Source organism: Dendrobates tinctorius, unplaced genomic scaffold (genome assembly GCF_039654945.1).
Source record: "Dendrobates tinctorius isolate UK_male_01 unplaced genomic scaffold, ASM3965494v1 ptg000059l, whole genome shotgun sequence".
NCBI lineage: Eukaryota > Metazoa > Chordata > Amphibia > Anura > Dendrobatidae > Dendrobates > Dendrobates tinctorius.
In genome coordinates, this window is record NW_027361727.1 from 21,558,628 (window position 1) to 21,569,543 (window position 10,916).

The 10,916-nt window shown below is 36.5% G+C and overlaps 1 protein-coding gene across 1 annotated transcript in view; it reads right to left on the reverse strand.

The window, feature by feature from the left end:
- ALX4 (ALX homeobox 4) overlaps positions 1-10,080 on the reverse strand; it is an 84,342-nt gene extending 74,262 nt beyond the window's left edge. Inside the window, exon 1 of the mRNA XM_073578570.1 lies at positions 9,149-10,080. Within this exon, the coding sequence (XP_073434671.1) occupies positions 9,149-9,536 (388 nt within the window). The 5' untranslated portion in view covers positions 9,537-10,080. The remainder of the gene's footprint in view (positions 1-9,148) is intronic.
- Between the last annotated feature and the right edge of the window lie 836 nt (positions 10,081-10,916).

A 10,916-nucleotide genomic window follows, 5' to 3' on the forward strand; every position in this document is an offset into this window, starting at 1 on the left:
GTCCTCTTTATGTATACCTTGTGTGAGCGCATATGGAATACATATCTCCGGCTGGAAGTTGCATACAGATGTACGCAGGGGGTTTTTTGTTTTTTTTTGGCTAGTGAATGAGCACAGGTGGTTTGTAATGCAAAAAAGTTGCAAGATTAACGTTTATGATCTTCAAATCCTTCTGTTTGATGCAAACAATTACAATTACAGTGATGCAGTAAAGGCTCCAATGATCCGCCCTGGAAGGGTGCACTTATTTATTACAACGGTTACTACTCAATGATAAGACGCAGGAACTATAGTCAGGCTGAGAAAGAGACGGCAAAATAATAAAGAACTTGCAAGTCTGAAAAAAAATAAGTGAAATCTCTTCGGCAAGGAACGTCCGCATTTAGGTAATGTGATACTGTGCATGACTCTAGGCCATGTGAAAACACCGAAAAACATTAAAAACATTCAATTTAGGTTCAACTTCTCAAATTTTACCCCAAATTTGTTTTTCTTACAATAATAGATGAAAAATTAAGGTTCTTAGTGCACAAATTGACCAATTCATGTAAGCCCATCAACCACGGCAAGGCGACCTCCCTGCTCTACACTACAAGCCACTTCCGGGCCAAAAGCCTACAATTTTGGACAAATGTGTCACTACCGGGCTCAGCCTACAATTTATGGGCAGGTAGAGCTGATAACGGCACCTAAGTGCCTTATACTGTAGAGAACCTTTATTTTTCATCTATTACTCTAAGTAAAAAAAAAAAAAAAATTAAAATTTTTTGGAAAATTTTGAGAAGTTTAATCTAAATTGAATGTTTTTAATGTTTTTCTGTGTTTTCACATGGCCTAGATTCACGCACAGGTGCTGCTGTGTTCTTTTTTGTCTATATTATGCAGTTTTCGTAGCTTGCACGTGTTCACATTAGGAGGTGCTGATCGTTGTTTTTTTTTTTTTTGCTTAGATAGAGATAATTAGGGTATGTTATTTGTAATAATATTTAAATATGAAAAAAAAAAGTTTTAATTATTGGTTAAATTATGATACCTGTTACGATCAATCTTAACATTTGTCTGAAGGTATTAACTTTCTGACCGCGCCTTTCAAAGGTTTTAGATTGGAGTACTTTATTATTAATTAATATTAGTGTAATTTTTGTAATAGATTAGATAAAGAGAGATGGATGGAGAGATTGATGTATAGATAAAGACTGGTGCAACAGCAGCTGTGCCAATCTCGCTATTAGGCTACTTTCACACATCAGGTTTTTTCCGACAGGCAGGATCCGGCTATTTGTTTAAAAAAAATGGATCCAGTGAAAGCTGCTGCCCAGATCCGGTTTTCTCTCATTGAATTGTATTAGCACCAGACCGTGCCGCATGGCCTTCCGGTTTTAATGTTTAATTCCGGCGTCTGGAAAAAACGTCTCTAATAACGTTTTTTTGTCTGCGGCGAAAAACTGGACAGCACTGGATCCGGCGCTTCTGTTTTTTTTGCTATAGTGGAAGCCTACGGGCGCCGGAATGCACCGGATCCGGAAAAAGACGGATCCGGCCACCGGATCCGTTTTTTAAAGTCTGCGCATGCTCAGATCCAATTGGCCAGCCCCCAGGAAACATATAAACCTGTTAGACGGATCCGGCGGAAAAACGGATCCATTTCTTCAGTTCTACAAAATTTACGCTAGATCCGTTTTTTTTTTATCAAATAGCCGGATCCTGCCTGTCGGAAAAAAACCTGATGTGTGAAAGTAGTCTTAGGCTGTGTGCACACGCTGCGGATTTTGCTGCGGTGTACAGTACCATGATTCCCTATGGGAATCAAAAACCGCAGTGCAGACGGTGCGGAATTTTCCGCGCGGATTATCTGCGGTTTTCAATCCGCAGAAAGAATTGACATGTCAATTCTTTCTGCGGATTCCGCTGCGGTTTACAATCTCCATTGTAGAGGTGATAAACCGCAGGTCTTTTGACCTGTGGATTTACCTGCGGATTTTGCAAAATCCACAGCAGAATCCGCAGCGTGTGCACACTCCCTTAGCGCTATATAAAAACAAAGATTATTATTATTATTTGGGGCTTTTTAATTCATGATAATTTGCTTGCACATCTTTGTAAGCACAAATAATGTTTTCTCTTTCTGACAAGTACTATCATTTTCATAGAAGACATTTACAAGATGACGCACATTTAGGGCTTATTCACACATCGGTATTTGGCATCAGTGTTTATATACCAAGACCAGGAGTGGACCTTACAGAGTAAAACTAGAATTGAAGGATTGACAACTGATCTGTGCTTTGGGGACACTCCTGATTTTGGCTTACAAATACTGATAAAAAAAAAAAAAACAGCTGTGTGTGAATAAAGCCTTAGAAAGATTTCCATGAATCTTTAAATCCTGATACACTTGTTGGAGATAATGATTATTTAAAAGAAAAAATGACCCAAAAATTATATAGATGAAAATGGTAAATAATATATAATAAATATAGAAAATGAACGTGTTCTGAGACATGACTGAATTAAAGAAATAAGTCATCAGTTTAATAACTAATTTTCTTTGACACTTCTAATTATGACACCATCAGTATGATACATGGTTCCATTAATTGATATGCAATAATAATAATAATAATTATAATTATTATTATTAATAATAACAATAATAATAATAGAATCAGTTACCAGAATGAATGAGAAGAAAAGAATTGTAATAGATTACAGAAAATAGTGGCTCTCCAGATGTTGCAAAACTACAACTCTCAGCATGACCTGACTGCCACAGGCGCTTATAGTTCCCCACAAGTTGGAGACCATTACTCTACATTTTAATAATTTAAAACAAATTCAAGAAGAAAGTCACGGGTCCTAATTTTATTTTATTTTATTATGCAAAAACTATTAACAAAAGTTTGAGTTTTTACTTTCGGAATTTCTCTTTTAATATTTTAATCATAGCTTTAAAACAGAAAAAAAGTAAAAATATATATAAACTAAAATAAATTATACAAAAACATTAAATTTGGAGTTTAAAAGTTACGTTTTCATTTACATGATAATTAACTTTTCTTTTTTTATAGGATCCTGTAAAATCAAACAGCATTAGCATTGGAGATTTTTATTGCAATATTTAGCTATTTTCTGTAAACAAAGACTTCTGACCAGGTCTACTACTTCTATAGGACTAGATCTACTGCCCAACATCTTCAATTACAAACAGCAGTATGTATATGGATCATGCTGTCATTTTCTGTCCTATCATCAGGTCCACATAAAAAAAAAAAAAGAAAATTTGTGAAAATATGTAGCAGGTCTCAGTCCATTTTTGTGTTTTATTTGTATTTCCTCATAATTCCTAATATTTATATACATTAATAGATATGAATAGAATGTGTCAATGTTTAAGTAATTGGCTGTAAAAAAAAAGTAAGAAAATGTCTAAAAAAAAAATTACAAATTAGGTAAATAAAGCCTTGATTGAAAAAAAAGAAAAAAAAAAAAAGAAAAAGCTACAGACAGACATTAAAGGAAACCCAGCCTAATACATCACACTTTCGGCTGTCAAGTTACAACTCAAAGATGTAACAGTATTTCATGTAATGTGACAGATCATAAAAATAATTTATGATAATTGACATGAATATGGGTCTATAAATTTTAAGTCTCGGTGAACTAAAGTAGGTTGATTCTTTTGTCCTTATTTTTTTAACATTTTGATTGATTTTTACCTTTTATGGGTTGACAAAACATTTTATTTTTCATCCAATTTTTTTAAATATATAAAAAAGGGTTTTATTAGGGCACAACATCGCTAGTGTTGCTTTCGGCAGGATGTCTTTTGATGACTGCAAACTGATTCGCTTTGGCAGCTGTTGTCCTATAGGATTGACGTTGGGTCTTCAACTAACGCATTTCGCAAAAAAAAAACATTTTCCAAAAATCTGTTGTTTAGATTCACTGTTATTCTAATGAAGATTTTCTTTTTTGTTTCCATTTCTGGGGGGGGGGGGATATTTAAGTAACTACTACATCATTTTGTATTAATGTAAATGGCATGTTGTCGTTTTTCTTAGAAAATAAGATTAGGAAAACTTTGTTACAGGATGAAAAGTATTGTGAATCATGGAAGGTTTCACCCAAGTAAAGAAGAAAAAGAAAAATCAAAATTTAGAGGTTCTTTGAAGTCTGATCAGACTGAAGAAGGGGATGTAATAAGGAATGTCTCTGATAAATCAACTTATATAAGTAAAGATGAAGACCCAAAAACAGTTTACTCAAAATAAAAAAAGAATTTTGAGATTTAAAAAAACAAACAAACAAACATTCTATTCAGTTCTATGATAAACATCGGTTTTTCAATCGGTTTGGTTTTTAAAGAATAAAAAAAAAAGGGATTGTTAGAAAAACAAACAAACAAGAAAACAATAAGAAAAGACCCCTCTTGCCCTTGCTAAAGGGGGGGGGGGTGATATAACAATCAGTATCAAGGGCTTATCTGATATGAAGTAAGACTCTCTCTTCTATAATGAAGTCAGAAATATTAAAAATGATACAATAGAAGCAAAGTCTCTAACCTATCGAGTCAGGAAATGGAATTTTTAAAAGAAATGGCGCTAATAGTAAAGCTCACTAAAGGTCTAGGAGGATTTTAAGCATCTCAATGTCTGATATCAAGAGGGAAAGCCTGAAAATACCAGCAAAAAATGCTGGTAAATAGGTTTTGGTGAGAATATCGTATAGTTATGCAAAGAGCGGTTCTAAAGGAATGTGCACACGCTGCGGAATGCTCTGCGGATTTGGCCGCGCGGATTTTGTAAAATCCGCAGGTAAATCTGCAGGTTAAAAGACCTGCGGTTTTACCTGCGGTTTTGCCCTGCGGACGGTTTATCATCTCCACAATGGAGGAGATGGCAAACCGCAGCGGAATCCGGAGAAAGAATGACATGTCAATTCTTTCTGCGGTTTTGAAACCGCAGCAAATCCGAGCGGAAAATTCCACACCGTCTGCACTGCGTTTTTTTTTTTTCCATAGGATATTGTGGTACTGTACACCACAGCAGAATCTGCAGCGTGTGCACACAGCCTAAAAATGTACATGGGGAGACCTGCGATTATGATACAATGTCACCCGGATAGTAAACAGCTGATGTATTTTATAGAAGATTGATGCATGCGTTTTATACGTCCAGGTTGAATTCACACAGCGTTTTGCAGCATTTTCAGTAGCTTTTTGACCCCATTGAAAATAGTGACAAATCACTGCCCTGAGATATTACTTCAAGCCCAAAGCAAATGATTGCCTACATATACAAAGTTTTATGTTATTTGCTATTTTTATGGCATTTTTGAGGTTTGCAACCCCCTTTTTTTTCCCACAACGCAGCTTGCGCCTTGCATGGAGTGTGTATGGTGTTTTTAACTTCTCAAGGCTTTTCTATAGGATTTAAGAAAAAAAAACATAAATATTGCTTAAATTAACACTTGAAATTTAAAGAGTTTTTAGGCCAAGAAGAGTACTATTCAACTGTTTAGGGGTTTTTTTTTTTGTCACTCCAGCGTCTTTTAAAAACTGATGCGTTCTTCCAAAGAAAACTATGGGATCAGTTGTTGCACTAGACCCTTCAAGGAGCCGGATCAGAAAATGTGGTGTTTTTTTTGTTTTTGTTTTTTTTTTTCGACCCGATGCATTTTTAACATCAGTTGTGAGTATTTGAGGCACAGAATAAAGGATCCTCATCCTGTGGATCAATGGAAATCCAAACTTACATGTGTGTATGAAGGAGACCTGACAATAGGTGAAATTACTTTAAACATTTTTTTTCCAATTTTATTTGTATTTATCTCCTCCCCCCCCCCTCTTAACTGATCAGGCAAATGAAAATAATAAAATAAAAATATAATAAATAATAATAATAAAATTTGAAAAAAAAAAAAATACACCAGGTGTGACAGGAGCATCACTTGATTGACCATCTGATCAAAATGCAAATCTTATTTACATTTTTATCGATTCCATTTCTCACACAATTTAGTTTATTTAACAACAGTTAGCAACCAACTTTTTTTTTTTCCATTAAAAACTAATTTTGGACATTAAATATTAATAACAATTATATGTTTATGACTATTATTTTCTTTTTATATAGTGTAAAATAATTTTAAAAAATTTGCATTAATTTTTTTTAAATCAATATTCACTGCATAGGGGTAAAATATTTAATAAATAATAATAATATTATTATTATTAAATTGAGCCTGTCTGCAGTAATTTATGTAACAATGACAAGCTGGCTATCAGGATATTATCCAGAAAAATCGAAAAATAAAATTTTAATAAAACACTTTTTACACTAAGAGAATAAAATAGAAATAAACCTAGATGCTTGTTACATTTTGAGTCTGGACTGCTGCAGACTTCTCCCAGTGAACCTGTCAATGTCTTCTAGGACCCTTTGTAATCTGTAGTAGGCTTTCTGCATGGACTGGAGCACATTTTAGCAATATAAAAACTGTCTGATCCAAATCCAGAGGGATATATATATATATATTTTTTTTTTCCTTTGTTAAATCGGAAGCAGTTTTCTTGCCCCCAATAAATAATCTGAGTGTTTGAAGGACAGATTTAAGGCTTCATCCCTTTTTTTTTTTTTGGATGATGTGAGATTATTTTATGGCTGAGTCAGTCACTGACCCATTAATGAGGCTGGGAGGGCACTAAACACATAGGAGACCAGATAATTATTTGCAATATCTTCATGGATAAGAAATGCTGGAATAAAATAAACGTAATTATATCCATATGATTCGGTAATAAATAATCTCATGGCGATTTATTTACTACCAGACACACTACTCGATTCTGGGATATTCCAATTAAATTGTCTGCACCTTCCACCTGTCTGAAAACTTTTTTTTTTTTATTCCTTATTTTTGAGCTATGGTGAATTCATCCTCAGGGTCTTTTATCGATTTTGCTCCCCCCCTTGATATGAATGTAAAGACGCCTATCATATACTTAGCGCCAAATCTAAATTTTGCCATAAAATTGGGCAAATTACTGCCCCCTTCTCCTAAGGCCTCTTTCACACATCAGTATTTTTGATCAGTATTTCATCAGTATTTGTATGCCAAATCCAGGAATGTCTCCAAAACAAAGAACAGGAGTCAGTCTTTCAATTATGTTTTTTTCTTGGTAAGTTCCATTCCTGGCTTTGGCATACAAACACTGATGCCAAATACTGACCAAATACTGACCAAATACTGACCAAATACTGACGTGTGAATGAGCCTTAATGGAAAGTTTAATGTGCATTCACTGTAACTACCTTGGTTTTCTGTGCAATTTATTGAAAATCCTATTCAGGCCCTTATTTGTTGCAGTATTGACTTATATTAAATAGATATATTAGATTTGCAAAGAAGAAGATATTTTTTTTTTTCTGGATATTTGCGCATAAAGCCATTTCATTTCTTGCGCTGTGTTCGCACAGAACACGGTTCTCTAAAATTAACCCATAATTCAGGGTCCACAAATTCCACAACTGCTCACTAAATTATATGGCTGCTTTTAAGTTTATGGTTTCTAAAGTAGTTACTGACCCCAAGGACAGGGGGGGGGAATAGGTTTATATACCCCCCTATGTGAGCAGAGCAGGGAGCTATGGAAGAACATCTAGATAGAAACTTTTACACATGTATTTTATATTTGTTCATTCAGTCATCTACATAGTTTTGGCTCTCCAGTTGTTGCGACATTATAACCGACCTAGGCATGCTGAGAGCTGTAGTTCTGCAACAAGTTACAGAGGACTGATCCATAAACCCCAGTGCACATTATTTGGAGTGGCTGATGGAGTAGTGAGTAGACAACAAATTGCAGTTTCCCAACATCCTAAAAAGTGATGACATGTAGATGATCCATTGTGCAGAAATATATATATATATATATTAGATATATGATGTAGATACATATATTCATGAGAAACCTCATCATGCTGATGAATGGGGGAACGAATCCCATATGGCAGCAGGATGCCCACCAGTCACTTTCCCCATAGACCCCTCTGCAGCCCAGTGACCTCTGTCAATAAGACACAAGCCTCATCCAGTGCAAACACCCTACAGGGATCTCTGCTCCTTGAATTACATTTAATCCTCATTAATTTTAAGGACACAATAAGAGACTCTGTAAATGTGTCTAATCCAAGATAAAAGGGGCAGTAAAATGAAAGCTGGTGTAAAATTAGTACCCGGAGTAACTTGGACAAATTAAAAGTTCACAGGGGATTAAGAGTAGTAGTGTTATTAGACTGAATAAAAAATACCTAAAAATAAAGAGCGATCGTCACCACTGGGGTTTATGACCGGGTTATAATGCGGCAGCTGTAGATCTCTATGGAGTCGGACATTGATGGATATAATAAACCTCATTAATGCAATAAAGCAAACTCTGCCCCTAACAAAGTGCAACTATTTCACTTTGGTCGTGCTAGCTCACATGATTCCTCAATGACTCCTGGTGGATGTAGAATTGTGGGGCTTTATAGCTGAATTTCAGGTGAATAATAAAGTCACTAAAATATATATATATATATACTGTATATCCACATACACACACACATACATATCCATTATATATATATACACACACACACACACATATCCATTATATATATATATATATATACACACACACATTTGTATAATATATTATATGTATATACACTGCACAAAGAAATAAAGGGAACACAAACAGCCTGTTGCAAATGGAATAGTGTTCCCTTTATTTCTTTGAGCAGTATATATATTTATATAATGTATATTCAGCTCTCACACAGAAAATTCTATTCTTTGCATTAACAAAGCATAACCCTACAGTCTTGCCTTACATCACTATATAAAATGCATTCTATCCATCTGTCATCCAGTGCCTTTATCTGCCTACAGGAGATCTATGTATTGTGTCTATTATCTATTTTTCGAATATATACCAAGCTATTTTTCTGTCTACAGTAGCTGCCTGTCTACATATCCAGCCCTCATATCTATCTATCTATCTATCTATCTATCTATCTATCTATCTCTATCCATCTACTGATCCATCTCTCCTATCCATTCATCCTCTATCTAACCCTTGAGCCAGGATATGGAGGTCTCTTACCGTAGCAGGGTATGAGGGGGTCTCCAGGACTGTCCTGCAGTTTCAGGCTGTCTGTGGGAGACTTGCAGGAGCTGTTCTGCATGTAGATGTGAGGCTGCTGTTGGGGCTGGCTGTGGTGAGACTGGTACTTGGTGAAGGAGCCCTGTTGCTGCTGTTGCTGCTGCTCGCTGGTGTTGCCATCCAAAGACTGGCACTCCTGCTGGAAGGAGCCCCTCGACTTGTCTCCAAAGCCTTGTCCTTTGCTGGCCAGGAAAGCAGGACTAAACTTATCACTGGGCTGGAATGCCCTAAAAGGAGAACTCTGGAGCTCTCTGCCTTGCGTGGCCGGGCTGTAGTAACAATCCATGGCAGTGGCTTCACAATAAGACAAACATGGATCAGCATTCATTCCTAAAATAAAAGGCCCGATGTGTCCTTAATTTTTGGAGGGGCACCAGCTCACTAGGAGTTTCTCCTCTAGCTCCCTCCCCCTCTACCTCTCCTCTGGTCTCTGGTTTCCTCTCTCACAAGTTCTTCTGCTTTGAGTAAATCTCCTTCCTTCTCCTGGGTCTTGCTCTCTTTCTTCCACCCTTCTCCTGGGTCTTGCTCTCTTTCTTCCCCCCTTCTCCTGGGTCTTGCTCTCTTTCTTCCCCCCTTCTCCTGGGTCTTGCTCTCTTTCTTCCCCCCTTCTCCTGGGTCTTGCTCTCTTTCTTCTCCCCCTTCTCCTGGGTCTTGCTCTCTTTCTTCCACCCTTCTCCTGGGTCTTGCTCTCTTTCTTCCACCCTTCTCCTGGGTCTTGCTCTCTTTCTTCCACCCTTCTCTGTGTTGTCTTCTCCTCTGCCTCTTCCTCACTCCCTATGCTCTTCCTCTTCCCCTTGTCTCTCTCCTCCTTTCTCTGGAGATCTGCACTTGGTACCTTTCTCCTTGTCCAGATCCAGGATGCTCCTCACTGTCTCTCCCCCAAACCCAACAATCCTCCTCAGTCAAGTTAATAAGAGGGTGGTGACACAGGGGGGAGGTGGGGGGTACATGGTCCATTAAACTTTCTCCATAAAAAAAGCCTTTTAGATAAAAATAAAGGAAGGGACACATGACATTAATGTAATTAGGAGGTGAATGTGAAATTGTGTGAGCAGCACAAGGGTTTAGGGTCTGGACACACTTCATTTGCCATGGATTCCCTCTGCTCAGAAGGAGGTGTGTATATCTCAGCCCATAGACATGGTAATGTCTCTTTAAATGAATGATCCTCCTCCCATATCCTTTTTACCATAAGCTATAGCATATACATACACACATATGACCTTTATGTATCTTTTACAGATTTTTCAGCACCTCAAAGCAAAAAAAGTATAAATCCAATACGAATAAAAGTAGTAGAACAATATAAAGATTTAGTTATTAAACTACCTAATTATGGGAAGTGGATTGGTTAACTCTAGATAAAAAGCACAGGACCCCTGCTGTATAGGCTTGTCATCCTGAGCTGGATATATATGTATACTGTGTATACATATTTTAGAATAGTTTCACTTCAAATTCTAGCATGTACTATAGATGCTAAAATATACCTACAATTGGAGTTTCCTGACTTTAGGATCTTGGAGGTTTTAGATATAAAGCCCATTACACAGGTAGGTTTAAAATAAATAGTTTCCCCCAGTAATGATCGATGTAATTAACCGAATCTATTTCATACCCATATTCCTACCAAATATTTATCCACAAATAATCTAAAAAAGGCTCATAGTGATACACTGTAGCAGAGATTGGTGCAGCTGCTGCTGTG